The sequence below is a fragment of the Populus trichocarpa genome, chromosome 18 (assembly GCF_000002775.5).
Source record: "Populus trichocarpa isolate Nisqually-1 chromosome 18, P.trichocarpa_v4.1, whole genome shotgun sequence".
Taxonomy (NCBI): Eukaryota; Viridiplantae; Streptophyta; class Magnoliopsida; order Malpighiales; family Salicaceae; genus Populus; species Populus trichocarpa.
In genome coordinates this window covers 13,851,142-13,872,250 of record NC_037302.2, presented here as the reverse complement: position 1 = coordinate 13,872,250, position 21,109 = coordinate 13,851,142, and the positions used below count along the sequence as shown (strand labels likewise).

The following is a 21,109-nucleotide window of genomic DNA, read 5'->3' as shown; positions in this document are numbered from 1 at the left end:
CTTATTCAATTATTTCTTAATAGTAATATTTATTTTATTTCACATCATGTTGAAAATAAATTATTATTTTAGTATTTTTTTAATTTTTTATTTACATTTTGAAAAAATATTTCATTGAATATTGTATTAATTATGTTGATTTAGATTTATAAAATATATTATTTGTCTAATAAATTGCAATTTACCTTGTTAACTCATTTCTAATTTTTGATATATATATTAGAAAAAGAATTGTAATTTACTTTTTTTACTATTTTTTATTTTAATTTGAAGAGATGATTAATAAGATTTTATAGTACAAATGTACAAGTAAAGAAAAAATTAAAAAAAAAATCACATGTAAAAAAGAGAGAAGAAATTGATAGGAAAACAAAGAAAAAGAATCAAACCTAGGGCTACAACCAAACCTAGGCACGCCTAGGCTGGGCATGGCCAAAACAACTCAAAGTTTCTTCTTGTTTAATTTTTGCTATTTTCTTTTTGAGATCATCCCCTAGGCCTTATAAACATAAATATAATCTTTAAAAATAATTTCAACCATCAAATCAACACAAAATTTAAATTTAATGTTTTTAAATCCAAATCTCCCAAATCTAGAGACAAAGTTGTATAATTTTTGTGTCTATGAATTTCTTGCAACGAGAGTTTTTATTTGATGCTAGTTTTGGCCTGTGATGGAATCCTATATGGCCAGAATTTTTTTTCTCTCTTCTTAATATTTTTCTTATTTTTAAGTTTTTTAATCAAATGGTGGAAATTAAATGTTGTTGAATTAATACTTCAATATATCATTTGTTAATGATAGAGATGGGGATTTTAAAATGTTCATATCATAGTATTTAGACCCGGCCCGGTTTAAGGCCCGGGTTCCGTGTTTTGACCTGGTCACCGGGTCACTCGGGTCAATTCTTTTTTTTAAAAAAAAATAAAAAAGACGTCGTTTTATTAAAAAAATAAATAAAACTCAACGGGTTGCAACCGGATTTTTGACCGGGTCACACCGGATTTTTTTTCCCTTGTTTTTTCTTCAATCCGGCCTGGTTCCAGTCCTGAATCGGCCGGTTCCCGAATCAGGCCGGGTTTTGAAACTATGATTTATATAGATATTTCTAGAACAATTTTTTTTTTGTTTTTATCTCTTGAAGATGTGCCCTATGTGCCCTTTGATTGAAATTTAATAAGTTTTTGTCCCAGCTATCTTTTATCCCTACTATTTTAAAATACTAATTAGACTCCACGTTCTAATGCTACTATTTACTACTATTTTGTTTATTTGAAGCAAGCACGGGCAGACCTAGAAATTGTAGCTTGGGGTGCTAAGATATACAAAAACTTAAAAATTAATTAATTAATCACTTGATTTTTAACCCTTATTGTTCATCATATTTTCAAAAAATAAAAAAAATATTTTCAAAGCGATTTTTTCAATCACCTACTATTTTGTAATTTTTGACCCTTTTACCTGTTGTTTTTGTATTTAAAATTTCTTTTATATAATTAAAAGAAATTCAAGACCTCAAAGAAAAAATGGTCCCGTGCGCCAAGTGCATTATTAAAACTGTCGGTTTTTCAAGGTGACAGAGGTTGTGATTACGATTGAGAATTTTTTTAATGTTTTTTATTTGGAAATATATTAAAATAATATTTTTATTTTTATTTTTAATATTAATATATTAAATCGATTAAAAAAAAAAAAAACGTGTTTCCCCACTCATCCAGCACACACACACACTCTCGTTTTCGATTTCATAAAAGAATAACAAAAGCTCTCATTCTATCTCCCAAAAGAGGAAAAAACGTGATCCTCTCACTCTTACTTTCCAGCATGCATCCACTCGTACCCTTTCAAAACACAAACAAAAAGAAAAGAAAAACCCTTTCTCTTTCCATTTTATTATTCATTATCTTCCTCTTAAAATATCAAAACACTACAAGAAAATGGGCCCTTCAAAATCTATAATTTTGCTTTCCTCTCAGCTTGTGATGGGGGTGCCATGGCCCGCCCTGCAAGTGATAACCTTGCAAGAAGATGGAAGTGAGCAGTACTGGGTGCTGATTCTAAAGCCGTGCATGGAGCATGTCTGGTGAAAAAGGGAGTGGTGATTTTGGTGCAGCTTTAATCTCCTCCTGTAAAAGCATATATCCACTACATAGAGCTAGGAGTTAAACCCAATGTATGGATTGTCGTCCACCTAAATTTGTCACCTTCCATGACTTTCCATGCACAGTGATTATTAATCCTGTAGTATATATTATGAACACGGGGCGTTTGGAGAAATTTACATCTATGGTGATAATGACTGAAAAAAGCAAGGCAGTACAAAAGTCTCCCTACAAGAGAATATAACACCAGAAATGAGTTTCAAGCTGGCCACTTTCCTCCCACAAGGCCCCCCATTTAACAGTTCCTTCTTCCTGTGCGTCGACGTAGATCGATCGATATAGTAGATTTCAAAATATATTTATATTATTTTTCATTAGAATTTCTTTGATTGTTGGAGTTAAAACCTTTCATATCATGTTGATGATGATGTTTGCCAATGGTAATTAGAAAAGTCAAGTCCACGCTGATCACACACAAAGGTTTTTTTTTTCATAAATATTAAGCACACACTTTGTGGGAAAAAGAAAAAGAAAAACAGTTCATATTTTCTATTCTCTCTAACACTGAATCTGACCATGGCTTTTTCATTTTGATTTCTACCATTACCTCAATGATTGAATTCCTATTTAAAAAAAATAACAGTGAAGGCACAGATTTCATGATGTTTGCCAGGTACAATATTAATGAAAATAATTTAATAAATCCTCTTAAATATTGTTTTTAATATTTATGTTTTAAAAATATTTTTTTTAATCACAAGATTACCGATCCTTAAAGTTTTTATTTTAAAAAAAAAGAGCAGGAAAATTAAATAAGTTGGAAAATGTAACCTTGCTAGGCATTCAAATTATTGGTAACACCTTTTCTATTATCTATAGGATTGGGGGTGGGGTTTGAAGAGATGGAAAAAATAAAAAAAATAAAAATTAAGGGCATAGCTTGAATTAGTCCACATGGAAAAAGTCTTGTTTTTTCAAGTATACTGTGAATCAAATAAAATAATTCCTTTTATCTTATCTAATTTGTTGCAACAATAAATGTCTCATGGCTCCAGCCAAGACACGAAAATAGAAAAAAAAAACTTTTTAAATGAAATAAAAAAAATATAATTTTAATACTATCTATGTATTGATTCTCAGTAGAGTCTCTAGATGAATTTTTTTTTACTAAATCTCTTGTTTATTAGAATCCTTCAACAGAACTATTTATCTAAAATAACATTATTGATTTGATTTTTAATACTAAATATCAAGATATATTGAGAATAATTTCATTTTAGTGCATGAAATACACATCACATACATACACACGCACAAACACACGCACAATAATGAGAAATTCTAATAGATAGAGGGATTCAATTGGAGAAAAGTTTTGTTGAGTGGCCCAAATGAGAAGAAATGAATAGACTAATAGGATATTCTCCTAAAATAAAACTAATTGCCTTAATTAGTTGAAAGATGGACGTCGGTAAATTGGAAAAAAAATAAAATTGTGAGAGACTAAACTTGTTTTCGTAGTAGCATATGCCCATTTGCAACTCATCAAGAATACTCACATGCCTATGTGAAACAAGCCGAAGCTTTTTGTGAAACTTAGCCCATTGTCATCACATGCGCGCGCCTTCACAATGATGGCTAAAATCATTGCTGGTTCTTCGTTTTCTTAGACCTGCATACGGTCCAAAACGTTGTTTGTTGCGAAGGATTTGGAAAGGAGAAGCCTATATTATAGTCTCGAAAAAGGAATGAATAAAATAATGATGATGAGAGAGATGCAATAATGATAAATGAGAGATGACAGTTTTGGCTTCTTCAGAGAACGGTGAAGTGTGATCACTCTGATCCCCTATAACTCAGGTGCACCTGAAAAAAGTGGTCGAGAGATGAGCCAACTAGATGGCATTTCTTGTGGTGGGACTCGAACCAAAAAGGCTGGTGTCTTGAGGTAGTGGTGTCATTGTTCATTTCTCATACTTCATTTCACCATGGGTGATTCTGCTCATATTGCCTTGTAAAGCTCAATGATATCTAGCTAGTCTTTCTTTAACACGCACCAAATCTAACTAGCTAGTTTAGAAATATCCACCTTTTTTTTTCCCGAAAGAAAGATACGGAAATCGGATTAGACACAAATTAACTAGTTCAATATATGTAAACGTCATGATCATTGGATTGACTGGTTAATATTTTTCTCCTAATAAAGTAGAATAAACCTTATATATGGTATACAATGTGGACATCCATGGTCTCCCAATCTCTCAATCTCTTGGGTTTTGAATGCAGTTTCTCTGGATAAAAGATACAGAAACAATTAAGATAGAAGAAATATTAATTTCCCGTGTTTTTTATATTTTAAATATTCGCTCTAAAATTATTATAAAAACACTTTTAATTTTTGTTTCTGTCTTTACCCCTCTAATCAAATGCGTTTAATTTTGTCTATTATGTATATTTTCTTTTTGTACTGAGATTCTGGCCAGATACAACCTTGAAAGATGCAAGCTAAAATTTAAACTTGGGAGGGATCGATCAGTCCATGCTCCATGTGATGTGTATCTTAAGTGTGTGACAGAAGATGCATTATTGCAAGCTGCAACCCTAAAAGTAACTTAAAAAACGAAGTATAATACGACCATAACTAAAAAAATTCCATGCGACTGTTTGGCACCTTGAGATTACAGCACAAAAGCATGCAGCTGGAGGGAGGAGACATCGGGGTCGTATGGTTGGACTTCCCAGATCCTGCATACGTACGTTTAACTGGGTCCTCTCTACTCTTATTATGAAAGTGGAACTGAGATTTGCTTTGCTTTTACAGTGTGGCAATGCCTAGGAAAAGATAAAGTGAAGCAAAATATGTACAGAGCCCTCATGTCAATCAATCCATTTTGGGATTCTAATGTGAGTAACAGTGTTATATGTCTACGCACGGGTGAAGCTTGGTATTTACTGGTGGATAGTGACATCCACACATGCAAAATATAATCTCTATATAAACCTCTCTCTTTAACAATTCTTTTCCACTCAAGTATTTTTGAAAGGCAGATACATAGAGAGAGAGAGAGAGAGAGCGAGAGAGAGATGGAGAGTAGAGAAGCAAAGCCTAAGGCCAAGAAAGGTTTGTGGAAACCAGAGGAGGACTTGATCCTGAAAACATATGTAGAGACTCATGGTGAAGGCAACTGGTCAACTGTGTCTAAGAAATCAGGTACTTAGCTCTATCTATTGTATAACTTGATTACAAACTCCTCTTTGCACAAAAGGAGTAATCTATATAAAGCTTAAAGTCTTTGCACAAACTCGATTACAAACTATATAAAGCCTAAAGTCTAGACTGATTTTTTCTTTCTTTTAGCTTAAAGCTGCAGGTGGGATATTAATTATTATACTTGCATTGTTGCAGGTTTGATGAGAGGTGGCAAAAGCTGCAGATTAAGGTGGAAGAATTATTTAAGACCCAATATTAAACGAGGTGGGATGTCCCAAGAAGAAGAAGATATGATAATTAGGATGCATAAGCTTCTTGGTAACCGGTCAGTGGCTCGGCGCTTCTTCGCTTTGTCCTCGTTGAAAACCTGCCTACTCATCAATGCCGATTAGAAGATCGATGTTATATAACAACTTGTCTGGCTTTCATTTCATTTTTATTGTTACATGCAGGTGGTCACTTATTGCCGGTCGACTTCCAGGTAGGACAGACAATGAGGTGAAGAACTACTGGAATACCCATTTGAACAAGAGATTGCCTTCAGGCAAAAGAAAAAGTACCGACTCAAACCCAGATCAGGACGACAATAACACCAAGGAGAACAAAAGCAAGAGACTCCGTGCACTTGGCGATTCCCAGCCCACTGGCAACACGAGTCCAATAGGCAGCACTGAAGAATTGGAAGGGAAGAACCAAGAGAAAGAAGAGAGAAGTGCTGTAAGTGATGTATGGGCACAACAAGATGCACAGAGCATGATGAACTACTACATAGAATCTCCAATGGTGCCAGACAACAATGCTACTTTTGTCTTTGACGATGAGCCTTTCTTAGCCTACTGGGATTCTTTTGTTTTGTTTGAATCAGTAGGCTGTGGTGGTGACTGGTGACTGGTGAGACATCATTTTACAGATGGGCACACAATCTGTCATGCCATAGTTTATGATATCAGACTCCATGCATGACCCTGCATCTGATAAGACCACTTCTACTTGAAATAGTACAAGATTGACCTCTCCATGGAATAGGAAAATCTGTGCTATTTCCTGCGCTGTTGAGGATTGTTTTATGGATTCTACATTATATATGAGCGATAAATATGTTTCAAACAGATGTATGGCCACATGCAGGTGACACTCTTCGAGCTTGTTTGGGAAGTTTCCCTTAAAATTCAATTTTTTTTTAATATTTTCATACGGTTTTGATTTTCGATCTCAAGAATAATTTTTAAAATATAAAAAAATATTATTTTAATATATTTTTAAATAAAAAATATTTTAAACCACAACTTTTACTATAATTCTAAACAGATTCGAAGAGTGTCACCTGTAATATATGCAAGTCGGATAAAATTCAAAGTCCCCATCAAAATGAAAAGAAAAATTACAACACATGAAATGAAAATAAATAAATAAATATTGATCTAATGGTTAAGATCAAGTAGCATGACACTCGGAATCAGAAATCCGTCACCTAGCCTGCCGTGACACCCTTAAGAGTTACAGATGCGAGTCCCACAAAAACGAAGACATCCTCAGAACAGAGCTATGGAGTTGCAGGCTACAAGGTAAGGGGTTAAAGTGAAGCATAACATGAGAAAATTATCAGCATCTTGACGCAAGCATTCATCCCATTATTTTTTCTTCCAAAGGAGGGCCCAAAAAAAAATAAAACATCACAATCGGCTGATAGGTACACCCATGCCCAGCCATCCCTACGACTACGACAATGTCTCTTCTCTAGCACGAGCTGGAAACTTGTAGGCTTCGTTCAAAAAAAATCAAAGATGATTTCACTACTTGACGGTAAGATAATGCTATTTGACAGTCTAATATATTTTTTAAATTGTTTTTTTATTTAAAAATATATTAAAAAAATTAAAAAGATTAATTACCGTTAGAATACTTAAAAAAATATTAATTTTAAAAAAATAATTTTCAAATTTTAATAAAAAATAAATTAAAACTCAAAGCCAAATATAAAAAAATATAAAATACGAAAGCATATCCCTTTCTTTGGGAAATGTGAACAAGAAACAATAATAAATAATGAGGGTCCGACCACGTTGGTCCAGCCAAGTTTATACACAAGATTAAATTTAGGGAAGATAGAAAATGGAGTCGATGATTACTTGATTAATAACATTTTATTTTGAAAGATCAACATTTATACACAGCTATTCCATAAAGAATACAAAAAATAATGCTGGTGATATCGTACCAATGGGAAGGATCTGATTACAGTACTTCATCCTCCTCTTGAGTATACAATAAAGCATTCTCATTCTCGATAGGCAGCGAAGGTGGTGTCCCTGGGGGGATGCAAGCAGCACCATTCTCACCAGCACATATGCACAGAGCCTCTGCATCTCTAAGAATTGAATCAAGGTCGATATGGCCACTCAGCTCATTGGTGAATTTCAAGAGGGTGTCGAAGTCCATGTGCTCCCCCATAATCTTGTTGCGGTACCGCTTCAAGATCGCAACACATACATACAGATGCAGGTGCTCAGACAAATAATGGGTCCACAACACCTCCCACAATCGCATTGTTTTCTTGTATTCAAATTCCCTGAAGATTTGGCAAATCATAGTGAGAAAAATAAAGAGATGATAACACCTCCTTTCCTTTCTTCTCCAGCAGTAAGAGAGCATAGCTTTTACATTTTGATACTAAGGGTATGAAAACATCACTGAATTTAGTAACAACTTGGACCACGGTGATGTTTGAGATGTTTTTCCCCGTAGGCATCTTGTCGCAAAACTGGTTTTATATTAGACACACAAAAGAATGCACCTCTAGTGTATTGTCCAGCATTCTTTTATATTATGTATCAATCTTCTCAATTAAGGAGAGGTCTCAGATGCCTACGGGGAAAAACATCTCAAACATCACCTGCTGGAATTTATTTGAAGGTAGATAGATACATTCAAGTTGTATTGAAAACTAGTAAAGTATATTCCATTCATTACTAGGGTGTGTTTGGGAAAGCGGTGCAAACCACATTCTCAAAAATTTTGAATTTTTTTTTTGCTTAAAATGAATTTTTTTTTTTATGTTTTCAGATGATGTACTGATATCAAAAATAATTTTTAAAAAATAAAAAAAACTTCATTTTGATGCATTTCTAAGCGAAAAGCACTTTGAACCGCCACCACTACCACAATCTCAAGCAGGCCCTCACCAGCAGCATTCGAGTTTTTTCGACTCCATGATCTCAGAATGCATGCAAGTATCTTCTTCTTGGTGAAACAAAAAATAGACTAACTACTATAATCATTTTAAATTGAAGCTAAATTGAACTAGTTGAAAATCCAAAACTAGTATCAGCATCAAATATATTTTTAACTTGTATATGAGCGAAATATTCTGTTTTATATCCCCTATGCCATGCTTGTAATTGCAAGAAAAACAAGATGCATTGAAAGGGTATGCCAGCAGCTTCATTAAAAAGACATCCATCAATCCTAAGAGCGGAAAAAGAGGAACAAATAATCCACAAATCTGACCTTTTAAATTGTATTAGAACCCAGCGGAAACAAAAGAAGTAATTCAAGCAATCATTCTGCTTGAAATAGTTATGTAATGGGCTATCAAGCAACTCCACCAGCTGCCACAAAAATAGCAAAAGTTAGTTCAACTAGTAACTGTGGCCCATCAGAACAATTTACTGAAAATCCAGCTACCACCTAACCTTCATCCACAGTTGTAACATCCCAACATAATGATCATTTAGCCTTCACAATTTGATATCCATTTTACAGTGACAACACAAGCAGAAGATCATCATAATTAATTAAGCCAAAAGGGCCTTGATTTTCACTAGGAAAGAAAACAGAATCTAAATTTACGATGGCTATAATCCAAGAGATACATAGTAAAAAAAACAAAATCGAATTTCAGGGAAAAAAAGAGAAAGAAAATACTTGTAGGGAGGGGGGAGACCTTAGATAATGCAAAAAGCTGAGAGTGCATGCCATTTTGGTCACGATTAAAATTGGGTCCAAGACGTGCCATCAGTGCCACAAAACACCAAAATGCTTCTGATTCGTCCTCCATCACAAATAAAATTGGGGATAGTAAATCGCTCATACCCTGAGAAAAAAAAAGGACAGACATGAATATTCAGCATCCCCAATACACCAATTTCTCAAGCATGAGGGGAAAAAGGCCTTGAATGTAATCACTAAACATTTTTTGCCCAAAAGGAAGAGGTAATCTTTTACCCACTCTAATGTTTTCTGAACCTGGATGAGAGCATAGGAAACTACACTAAGATAAACTGCAACTAAGAATTAATAGACTTATCCTTATTGAAACCATTTTGTTTATTTACAGTATACATATCAGGATGAGAATAGAAAACATGGAATTCGATATAAAGTGCATGAAAAAGCACAGAAACAGAAGTAACATGAAAAAAGAAGCGTAGAAACAGGAGTATAGGTAGAAAGGAATAACAAGATCAAGCAACACTGCTAAGCACCAAAAGTTGCAAATTGCACAAAGTACCAATCTCCTTGAATGCAATTAATGACATGTATTATGGTACTTCCAAATTTACTTCAATGCAATATAAAAAGAGCCACCAAATACAAAACAATGACTCCATAAATGTCACAAAGGATAACAAACAGCATCTCCTTCAACAAATAATTGCACAAATTAAGTTATTACCTGGCAGTAACCAAGATCAAAGTTATAAAAGGAATATGTCAAAAGAATATCACGTAAGATATTCACATTTGCATTATCATCCCCCTCATAGAAAGACAACGTTCTATCAGTCCTCACCTTGAACACATAACAGAACAACCATTAAAATTAACTTAAATTATCTTCTTATTTTATGTAGTAAAATCAATAATTTAAATCTCGAAAAACAGCTATGGTAGTTTCATGCATACCACATCTTTGTCTATACGGCCCTTCCTTTCCCTAAATTTTGTAAATCTCTTTGCCTGTTCAGTAGAGATACTCTGCAAGGCCAAAAGAAAAGGTACGTATTACAGCTCAAAGGAAACTTCTTAAAAATAGATTAGAAGAATTGCAATGACCCTAACTGTTAGAGATGCATGAAAAACCAGCTGTTCTGACACATACCAGAGAGACCAAAACATAGTATCATAGTTAAGGTTAAACCTAACTTTAAAAATGAAATTTCATCTTTTCCTGAATAGAACAAATAAAAGCATGTATTTTTTGTGGAAAAAAAAAGTCATCAATCAGAGTAGAAAGTAGTATTGCACTTGTCCTGACAAACAAAACTAATTTCCAATCATCCAATGACAATACAGGTAATTAGGATAATAAACTGACAAACAACAAAATATCATCTATCTGAACTTAAAAAGTGAAAGCCTAGATATGGTACAACATAACTTCCACCAAGCCCAAGAAATTTTAGCCTAAAAAAAAAGAAGGAAAATCCATGTAGCTAATTCCAACTAGTTTGGGACTGGGTCTTAAAGCCTCTCTGGCTCCATTACACTTGAAAGCAAAGCACTCCTTTTAGCTGATTATGAGAGAAGGAAAGCTGAGCCAAAAGCCTGACAAACACATGGTTTATTTGAGTGTACTGTGCACCCAATCTGCAAAGGTTTTGCATAATCAACAAAAGAAACAAAATTGCTCTTCTTGTTGTACCTTCAATTTAGCTGATTATTATAAATAGGAATTTAGACAACATGAAAGCAAATCACTCTTTCCCTTTCTACAACAATGCATTAACAATCATTAAACCTAATAGTATCCTACAAGCCCAAGCAAGTGAAATGCCGGCAACAAAATAGCATGTTTCATGAATCAGTTGAAGTAGAAATGAAAAGAAAAATAAGAGCATAGAAAACAACAGGTGAAGACTTCAGCTTTAATATATGAAAAAGTGAGAATTGCAACAAACCTGCCATTGTTGTTTTACTATCTCATACTCTGACTTTTTGGTTGACTTGAGGTATTCCCTCTCAGCGTATGTTGAATCATAAGCATGATATCCCAACAGAAGTGGCCAGACCTATATTCATTATTGTTAATCCTAAGAAGATTAACATATTAAGCCAAAAAGTATCAGCAAACAATTGTTTGCTGAGAGCAAAGAACAAACCTCTTTGCATGTTGAGTGCTCAACTCCCCCGTAGAATATTCTCTTTTTTAAGGCTTTTGAATCTATGATTCGCCCTTCAGAATCCAAGAAAATTTCCCACTGAAAAGACAAAGAACTTTTGAGAAAAAAAAATAGTGGCGTGTACATTCAGAGTCTTGAGTAAAAAATCAGGGTTAAGGGCCACAGGTACGATAAAATTCATCTTCAATGGGAAGCTAAAGCATATGAAATGGACAAACCATGACAGTGATTTCTCATGGTGGGATCTGAAACCCTTGAACTCACTGAGTTTGGCACATGAGCTTCTAAAAAATAAGATTGAGAAATCGCAGTAAATGTCAAATCAGAGTTGTACAAATCACAGGCATCCAAAGACTATCATGGTTTACAGATAAAAGAGCAGTTGGGTCAATGCAAGGATGTGACTGAGACCAAAATAAAAGGCTACGGCAAGAAAAACAAACATTTAAGAGTACTGAAAAAGAGACATTCATATTGACAGATCTATCATAAAGGCGATAGAGAATTTATCTTCAGGCAAAAAAGCTTTACCTCTTCAGACCCCAAGGGAGGCTGTCTTGGTTTTCCCCATACAAGTGTCATTTTATCGAACTGCCACAAAGAGGTGAGGAAAATAATAAATCCCACTTCTATAAAGAAGAATGATTGTATTTATTGATCAACGCAAATAGGAAAAAAGACATTCCATGAAACACGGTTTAGATCATCCCAAGGAAAGTCATTATTATCTTAAATTTCTTAATATTAATGAATCAAGCAGTCAGCAATTACAAGTGCTTTTCTTCTGTGGCATTTTGATATTCTAATGGAAGCAATGGAATTACATGAAGGAAAAGCTACGTACCACTAAGTATGTGGAGATCTACAATCTAACTTTCTAAAAGCAAGTCAAGAACATGAAAAGTATATGTAATGCATAATGGCATCCGTTTTTTGGTCCCTGAGTTGGATCACAATATGAAATATGAGGTGCTACTATGGCAAAACCCTTAAATATAAGACTCATGCTTAGGGCTCCTACTTTAACAACCAACAGATCATGGTGCTATTGAGAGGAAAAGTTTGCCAACTTCTCGAGAAGATTTACACCAACAGAACTTTTCCTCAAATGTAGGAAGATCCATTCCTTACACCAACAGAACTTTCTTCTCGGGAACATTAAAAAAGTTTAACAAAATTTTGGCTATGGTGCTATTGAGAGGAAAAGTTCTGTTGGTTGTTGAAGTCTTCCTTCTCGCGACATAAACCTGTAAAAAAATAAATCAAAAGCGGTGTCTGGGCTCCCAAGAAAATTTTGTTTTTACCACATTCAAAATAAATGCTTTGATACATTTTATTAAATACATAAAAAATACCACCCATTTCCAACAAGTTCCCATTGGCAAAACCCATTTCCAATAGCTTGATTCTTAGTAACAACATATTCATACCTTTGGTAAATGGTGGATTTAAATTACTATCCATGCTATTGCTAAGGACTTAATGGTAAACTTGCAGGCCAAAGCTAGTCTTTGTGAACTCCTGGTGCACCGGGTACTGCACCAGTCAGCCATGCCCTCTTTTAAAAAACAATACATTACCAACAGAAAGAATTGGTTGCCCCATTCTGTTCACCAGCTAACAAAATCAGTATTGCCCTATAATGAATTTCCTCAGCACAAGAAGAAAAACCAAAACAAGGAAAGAAATTTGATACATCAAATTCAAAAGTTGCGAGTAAACTCTGTATGATATGATTCAAACAGAAGTAAGACGAACAAAATGTTCAGCAACATCACTGTCGAAAACCTATATGCAAAAGCCCCACAATGGCGTAAATGAATGCAATTTGCAGATATAGTACCAAATACTATGCCAATACCAGTTTCAGGTGCATATGCAAACCTAATGATGATGTGCACATTAAGGGTTATGTGTAATCTGAGAAGTGTGTGTGTTATAAAGAGTACACATCAAATGTAACAAAAAATATATCACCTTTTAGGAGCAGGACACAAGAAGACCAATAATTTAATTAAACTCCAGAGGGTCCCAAAATATTAATATATTCAAATTGCTCAAGTCGAAAAGGGTACCTCCAGAGGATCTGAGGGAACAGGACCTTCCCCAGGAGCTACCTTTGCATCCATTGATGCCTCATGGGGGATATCAGGGGGGGAGTGGCTAGAACTTTTCCTCTCGATAGCACCATAGCCATTGCTATTACTTTCACGAAACAGTTGTGAACTTGTATCCCGAGCAAATTTAGTCACAAGAGAAAATTTTTCCAGTACTTGGATTGTTAGATCTCGAGCAGGATCATGACTCTTGTGCTTCTGCCTCCCGTGGTTTTGAGAAGGCCTAGGAATGTCTTCATGGATGCTGCCATCAATCCTCCCTTGGAGTTCATAAGATGAATATTCACCACCATCTGAAACAGATGCAGATGGCCTACTTGCAATAGAAACAGGCAACTCTAAAGAGGACAAAGTTCTCTGCAAAACCCAGTTAAAAATCATCAAAAGAAAGAAAAAAAGAACAGAGGCAAAATGAAACGTAATAACATGTCAACCAAACATATCAGGATTTTGAATATCTAGATTAATTCAGGGGATACACCCTAAAACATAACAGAAATGATTGAGATGGCACAACCTAGTAGAAATCAATGTCTATGCAAACCAACCTTTAAAAGTAATATTTGCAATTAAAGACAAGCAGTTTCTGATTACCAGTTATCTAAAAAGAGAACAAAGGAATGTTCATCCGCACCTGAAAGGGATTTTGAAAATCATTCACCAGGAATACATTTGCATCTTCTAATGACCTGGAAATTTGATGGACAGCAACAAGATTACTAGAAATGGCATCTCTGATGATATATAAGATCAGATAGATGTAAGAGTAAACAAGTTTAAGGACCTCGTAAACAAATCAATCTTACAACTGAAAAGATATCCTGAAATGCACAAACAAAACAAGCAAAGCAAATAAGATTTAAAAAAAAGACCGGGCCTTTCTGGGAGAAGGCACTTCTGTTCTAATCATCTTTTTTTTTCCACTTAATTCTTTTGAAGGATGTCTGGTCTCCAAGGTGTAAGTAGGTTCCCGTCCACCATAAAAAATGTGTACACTTAATCTAAAAGAATGTGTCAAGCATAACTTAACATCACAGCTCATATAAGGTTTCATGCTTGACATGAACACAATATGATGCCACACTCATCTTAAACAACATTCCTCCATTATTTAAGTTGATAGGAGAAAAAAATTAAGCAAAGGGGCAACACAGAAGCATATGGGAAATATGTGGAAAGCTAAACAAGGCAAAAGAATAGGAGCAACAATGAGAAGAATAATTGCAAAAAACCCAGCTCCTAAATGTAAGAGTACTCATAAAGCCCTAGAAGAAAGACAGAAAAATGGCAAAACAAAGAAATCATCCATTAGATAGGTGAGGAAGACAGTTCCTTCACTTCAACCTTTGTACTAGAACTTTTAAACCACAAAAGTATTACCATTTCTTTCATATCAGAAACTCTACACAAGACATGACAGGACAAACTTCATGCTGCTACCCTTTTCCTATGCTTTTTAAACTTCCCTTCCCAGACAACAATGTTTGCAGAAGGAACCTACAAGTTATTGAAAAACTGATAGTTTCATTTATTTCTTTCTTTTTTGTTCTGTCAGAAACAGCCTTAAGAGAAAGAGAACCAACAACCCCCCGTCCATCCCATTTCTACAAGGAGAGAAGATTCCATAAGGCCAAAATGTGCTTTGGCTATAGCCCAAGGCAGGCCAGCCCGGCTTTGGTCCTTATACCATACAAAGCAAGGAACTCATTTAATCCCAGTAAAGTTTCAAAGATAACCTTGAAGCAGTTTCTCACCACATAGCACCAATAGATTAGAAAACAAGGCATCCAAGAATAAACAATGAAAAAAATCAGTCAATTCTATTTATAAAATGCGCTCCATGCATAGCACAATACTAGCCAATGTGCATGTGATATGTTGCGGGTAGGATTACAAGTTAATTTTGAAAAAAAAAAAAAGATGCCATCATTATAGATGAGTTTTTTTCATATCATTAAATTTGTTAAAAGAGGAATGGAAAGATGATTTGTGTGTGTAATACAACGAGTGAAAAAACATATTAACTGATAAATCAGAAGAAAAAATTGTTAGCGCCGATTAAAGAATAAAGTGGGAAGAGAATTTTTCCATAAATGCAAATATTTTACCTCAACTGCCCATTTTATATTATACATTTTTTTAAATATCTTAGAGATTTACTATGGTTGTTAAGAAAATATCATTTTTATTTTTATAAATGCACAATACATGTACAATTGATCGATTTTAAATCTAAGAAAATAATTAGAAATAAATGACAATAATCTATTAGAGGTATTGGAGGTTTTATGAAATCAAATAAACCAGCCAAAATATTTATTATTTTAAAAATAGTTAATTTGGTCAATTTAAAAAAAAATGACATAGGATATTAATTAAAACAATTGAAAACAAAAGTCAGGGCTACTGGGGATGGAAAACGAGCCCGCATGCTAACCTAAAAGGCAAAAGCTCAGGCTCGCACTCTTGGTTTCCCTTTCAAAAAAATAAAACAAGCCGATGACAATTGTTTTTTTTTCTAAATTGAGCGGACGACACATCGTTGTCTAGGCAAATGACATGTTGTTCACTGTTACCTTCTCCGATCATTGAAAATCAAGAATTAGGTTTTGTTTTGTTTTAAAAAAAAGGTAATTGTTCTTTTTTTTAAATTGTGCAGACCACAAGTCTTCTGCCTAGGCAAACTACATGTCATCCACTGTTACCTTCTCCGATCACCAAAAATCAGGAATTGGGTTTTTAGACCCCAAAAACACAATTTTCAATTTGTTTTAACCTGAAAACACCTAAAAAACATCAAAGAAAACTCAATAAACCCATTTTCAACCCCAATCACTCTAAAAACTGAATTTAAAAAACTTTGCAGGCTCCAATCTACTTTTTCCTGCATGTTCAAAAGGTAACACCACCACCATTGAACTCCCTTTCCAAGACAAACCCATTAACATGAAGATCGGCCTTTTTTGTTATCGGAATGTGGCCAACCGAACCCTTTCTCTCTCCTCTCTCTCTTTACAACGACTTTCTCTCGCCTCTCTCAAGATCCAAGGAATGAAAAATTAAAAAAATAAATTTTAGCAAAGACCAAATATAAAAAATAAAAAATTGAAGGATGAACGTGTAGTTTTACGCACCTTTAGAAAAATAAAGATGGGAAAAGAGTTGTTATTTTTTTTTGTTAATGTTAATTTTGATCTTTGTTTCTTTAATTGTTTTATTTTCAATAACTAAAATTCCCATCCTATAAATTTGACCTCTCATTTAATGCTGGAACATTATTTGACACCTTGGACATGTGATAGCATTGCAATCTGAAGGAAATAAAAAAAATGGGGCAGGACAACATAACTTTTAAGGACAATTTGAAACAAAATAAAGTTGAATGATCAAGTCGAAAACGATATAAAAATCGAGGGACCTAGAAGTGAAATTTGCCCAATGAACAGTGCTATGAATATTGAAAGGATGAACAAGATTAGCACAATGAAATGAAAGGTTGATCTATTTTAATTTCTTTGTCAACAAATGTAAATTTAGTATATTAAAGATGCTCTTATAATATCTAGATATGCACCTTTACTATGCATAGAGAGTCTCAAAATGAAAGGTAAATCAATAACCAACCTCGCAATAAAAACATGTTGCTTTATTGTAGCAAGGAACTCTTTGACTCCTCCATTGTAGAAGTAAAGTGAAGGAAATGCGAGTCCTGCAACACACCTCCATTTTAAAAATCAAGCGAAATAGATCGAAGGATTGATAGATTCAATTTTAAGAGAAATAGTCCTGCAACACACCCCCAAAACTCATAACCTTCAACATAGGGCATAGATACACCCAAAAAAAATTAGTGCATAAAAGTAGAAACAATCACCTCGCAATAAAATTAACCAAAGATAAATAAAGTAGATGTTCATAAAGAGATATAGAACTAATCATACCCTGATGAGGTAAAAAGTATATAAAATAGAGCCCATCTCCTCAAAACAAATATCCAAAAGGAAAAAATAGATAACATACAATACTCAAATTGCCACTACAAAGTACCGATTTCTTCAGAATCTCACTTCAATCATCACACTGTGCAATTTTGATAGTTCCATGTAAGTGCAGACCGTAAAAAGTGACAAATCCATGAGAAATATGATGTTTGTGCTCTAACAAATATCAGACATAGTAACACATACTACAAACATCTTAAATTCCATCACCTGAACCATTGACCATTTATCAGACTAAAAGTATTCAAAACCTTTATTCATATTAGTTATTCTACACTATTCCTGGTTTTCCAACACAGCATGGTTGAGTTGAAAAGCTCACCAATCACGTGATAACACTGAAACAAAAAGCCTCATTTGTAGGAAAACATGGTTTCATTTGTGACAATAAAATGAAAGAAAGCAGTAGTTGGTTGAAAACTTTTTATAACCACCTTGATAACATAATTTTTTATCCTTGCATGTAAACATTCGATTTGTTGGCCTTTACAACTCAACACACCGAGTTGTAAGTTCAAGACTAGTGTAGAATTATCCATTGATTTTTATCAATTTGTTAAAAGCACCTTCGGACAGTTAAAAACTCTACATCCTCTATCACTGAAAATTACAGCCTTCATTAAAAGAAACAAAAAAAAAACATATATACCTGATGACAAAACAACTATTATGTACTGCCACCCAAGCGTCCGAGTATATCGACGAATGGACCTCACATCCGTAAAAGGCACAGCCCTTATGGTATAAAGACTCCTATCTACACGAACAAAACCATGTCACATTTACTCCTCTACATCACAACTCATAATTCACCAAATTAACAGTTCAGAACCACAACCTCTCTCTGACAAGCTCGCATTCGTAATCTGCCCTTTGTACGGAATCCACGTCTGCCATCACATAAACAACAACCCCATTTTAGAAAAAACGCTAAACAGAGTTACATATAAACAGATAATCAATAAACTGATTAATAAAAACCTAATTAAATTACCATAAAGAGAGAAGAGCCTTGCTTGATAAGCTTCAGTCGACCACTGATTCTCTCGGACGCATACTGAGTAGGATGAATTGTGACGTTATCTTTCAGATATACAACTTCTGCGCCTTCCGGCACGCTCGACGAGGTACTCTTTCCGCTGTCGCTCCGCGTCATCATCATGCTCGCCGATCCCTGGATCAAAACAACAAGGCACGGCGATGATTAAAGAAAAGGTGTTTTGTGAATTGAATTGAATTTAGTGAAAATGTGAGAGAGTGATTGATTAAGTGCTGTACTTGTTGAAGAGAGGCGGCGTAATCGGCGTCGTCGGATAAATCGTGAAGGTCCGGTTCTTGCATGATTGATGGTGGTTAGGGATTTGAGGGAGGAGGGGGAGTTTTTTTGCTTATGGAGGAAGGAATGGGGGATTTGGAGGGAGGGAGTTCTACTGAGAGAAGGAAACGTGGGGCCCCTAAACAGACTGTGGTGACGATGAAAATGATAAAATACTATTAAGGAATAAAAAAAATATTCGGTACACAGTTTCATTAATCCTGATTTTGACCCGCTATACGGTGCGGGTCAAATCAATTTGTTGTTAGTGTAAAAATATCCTTCTTAGTGTTTTTTATATTAAAAAAATTAAATTGAAAGAAGGTTAGTTGACTTAATAATTTTAAGGCATTTTGGATGAGAAGTAAAAAAAAAATATTTTGATTAAAATATTTTAAAATAATAATATTTTTTTAATATTAATACAACAAATTGAATCGGCCAAGATTAATTTAGATTGATTTATTAAATTTGTAACTTGAGTTATGAAAACATAATAATCATATATAAAATATATCAAAACAATTATAAAATTTAATTCTAAATTAAGTGAATAATAAAATAAAAAATAAATAAATAAAGAGTCTACCTATCAAATCTAATAAGTTAAAATAATACAATAAATAAAGAAAAGATTACAAATATTAATGTTGGTGGTTCCGATTTTTATAGATAGTAACTTTTAAAAAAAACTTAATAAGTTTTTTAAATATATTAAATTAATATAAAAGGTGTGTTATAAATTTATTTGAAAAGATAATTTAATTTTAGTTGACATATAAATTATTTTTAAAATATTTTGTATTTATAAAAAAATAAAAAGATAGATTACTGATTGAGAAAAAAATTCATATATAAAATGAAAATAAAAAAAACAAGCAAACAAAATTAAATGAAGTAAAAAAAAAAAAACAAAAGGGTTCAACTATAAGTAAATAAAAAGGCTTGGAAAAACACTTTAATGGTCCATAATTTTTTTTTTAATTTTATCTCTGTCCAAACCACCCTGTTAAATAGTGTTTAGGGATAGTTTTATCATTTCATAGGGGTTTTTTTGTCATTACAATATTTATGAGGGATAGATAAGTTTTTTTACATATGTTATACATAGTAAAATGACTTCATTATTTTTTGAATAAAAAAATTTAAAATCGGTGCCAATGGATTTTTTTGTCCTTTTGATTTCATATATGCATTAAATATCTAAATTACCCTTAAAAGGTTAGGTCTTATTCAATAATGGTTAGGGGTGTTTTGATATTTTTATAATGGTTTTTTTTTTTTGTGATAATAGGTTAGTGTTATTGAATTTTTAAAGTTTTCTTGCATGGGTTTTTTCATCTTTTTATCCTAGTTTTTTTTTTTGTTTTGTTATTGCATCTTGGTTTTTTAATAAATATAAAATATTAATAAAAAGAAAGGGTTTATGGCACGCGCTAGCGAGTAGACGTTGCTTGTGACCTCGGTTGGCGCGCGTAGCGGAATCTTGCGGTCAAACATTACCTTCAAAGGTGGCATTAAAAGCACGCTAACGACCTCTACGTAGTGATGTGGTGAGTATGTATGGAGGAGCTCTAATATGAGTGTGTCTTATCATTTTTTTATATTAAATTTAGTTCTTATTATTTTGATTACTTTTGATTACTATATGTTTTTTTTTTAATCTTATTTTGATTGATTTATTTTCAATTTCATCCTTATCATTTAGTTTAATTTGATTTTCATATCAAATTTGGTCCTTATTCTTTTAATTTTTTCCCTTTTACTGATTAAATTTTGTTTTCAATTTCATCATAAGCATTTGATTTTAATTTATTTTTCTTTCGAATTGGTTCTCTTTCTTTTTATTGTTGTTTGTTTTGTTTTCGATGCTTTTTTTATTGCATTTTTTTCCTATTTAATCCCTTGGCATATTTTTTTTGTTAAGAATTTTTCTTCGTTGTTTTCCTCCTTTCTATTAGATTAGTCTTGATCTCATGGTTAGAGTTGCGAATTTTAAAGGTTAACATGGATTGACTTTGTTTTTTTAGGTCTTTTTATAAATCGATTTATTTTCAATTTCTTCTTTTAACATTTGATTTTTCTTGAATTGGTCTTTGTGTTTTTTCTTTTATCTCTTTCTTTTATATGGGGTTATCTCAATCCTATGTTGACTCATATATTTTTTTTCATTGTTTTTTTTTAATTATTATTTTTAGATTCATTGCTAAGCATATTTTTTATTGAGAATTTTGCTTTGT

The 21,109-nt window shown here is 33.4% G+C and overlaps 2 protein-coding genes across 2 annotated transcripts; one reads left to right on the top strand and one right to left on the bottom strand.

Moving 5' to 3' along the window:
* The first annotated feature begins 5,122 nt into the window (after positions 1 to 5,122).
* LOC7459879 (transcription factor MYB82) lies at positions 5,123 to 6,423 on the top strand. The gene is made up of 3 exons (XM_002325170.4): positions 5,123 to 5,314; positions 5,510 to 5,639; positions 5,767 to 6,423. Exons 1-3 carry the CDS (start codon positions 5,188 to 5,190, stop codon positions 6,200 to 6,202), a joined length of 693 nt encoding a protein of 230 aa, XP_002325206.1. The 5' UTR covers positions 5,123 to 5,187; the 3' UTR covers positions 6,203 to 6,423.
* A 1,016-nt stretch (positions 6,424 to 7,439) lies between these two features.
* LOC7459878 (uncharacterized) lies at positions 7,440 to 19,028 on the bottom strand. Its single transcript, XM_002324602.4, has 15 exons — positions 18,833 to 19,028; positions 18,549 to 18,728; positions 18,393 to 18,444; positions 18,204 to 18,311; positions 17,178 to 17,262; positions 14,188 to 14,242; positions 13,512 to 13,910; positions 11,968 to 12,027; positions 11,416 to 11,514; positions 11,215 to 11,325; positions 10,220 to 10,291; positions 9,990 to 10,106; positions 9,258 to 9,407; positions 8,822 to 8,922; positions 7,440 to 7,883 (listed from the first exon to the last, which is right to left on the bottom strand). The coding sequence occupies exons 1-15, from the start codon at positions 18,893 to 18,895 to the stop codon at positions 7,550 to 7,552; spliced, it is 1,986 nt and encodes a 661-aa protein (XP_002324638.4). The 5' UTR covers positions 18,896 to 19,028; the 3' UTR covers positions 7,440 to 7,549.
* Between the last annotated feature and the right edge of the window lie 2,081 nt (positions 19,029 to 21,109).

Coding starts and splice junctions, on each gene's coding strand:
- LOC7459879 (XM_002325170.4), top strand. CDS start 5,188: ATGGAGAGTAGAGAAGCAAAGCCTAAGGCCAAGAAAGGTTTGTGGAAA. Junction 5,315..5,509: donor AACTGTGTCTAAGAAATCAG/GTACTTAGCTCT, acceptor GCATTGTTGCAG/GTTTGATGAGAGGTGGCAAA. Junction 5,640..5,766: donor CATAAGCTTCTTGGTAACCG/GTCAGTGGCTCG, acceptor TGTTACATGCAG/GTGGTCACTTATTGCCGGTC.
- LOC7459878 (XM_002324602.4), bottom strand. CDS start 18,895: ATGCAAGAACCGGACCTTCACGATTTATCCGACGACGCCGATTACGCC. Junction 18,445..18,548: donor AAGGCTCTTCTCTCTTTATG/GTAATTTAATTA, acceptor ATGTGATGGCAG/ACGTGGATTCCGTACAAAGG. Junction 12,028..13,511: donor TTCCCTCAGATCCTCTGGAG/GTACCCTTTTCG, acceptor TCTTTGTGGCAG/TTCGATAAAATGACACTTGT.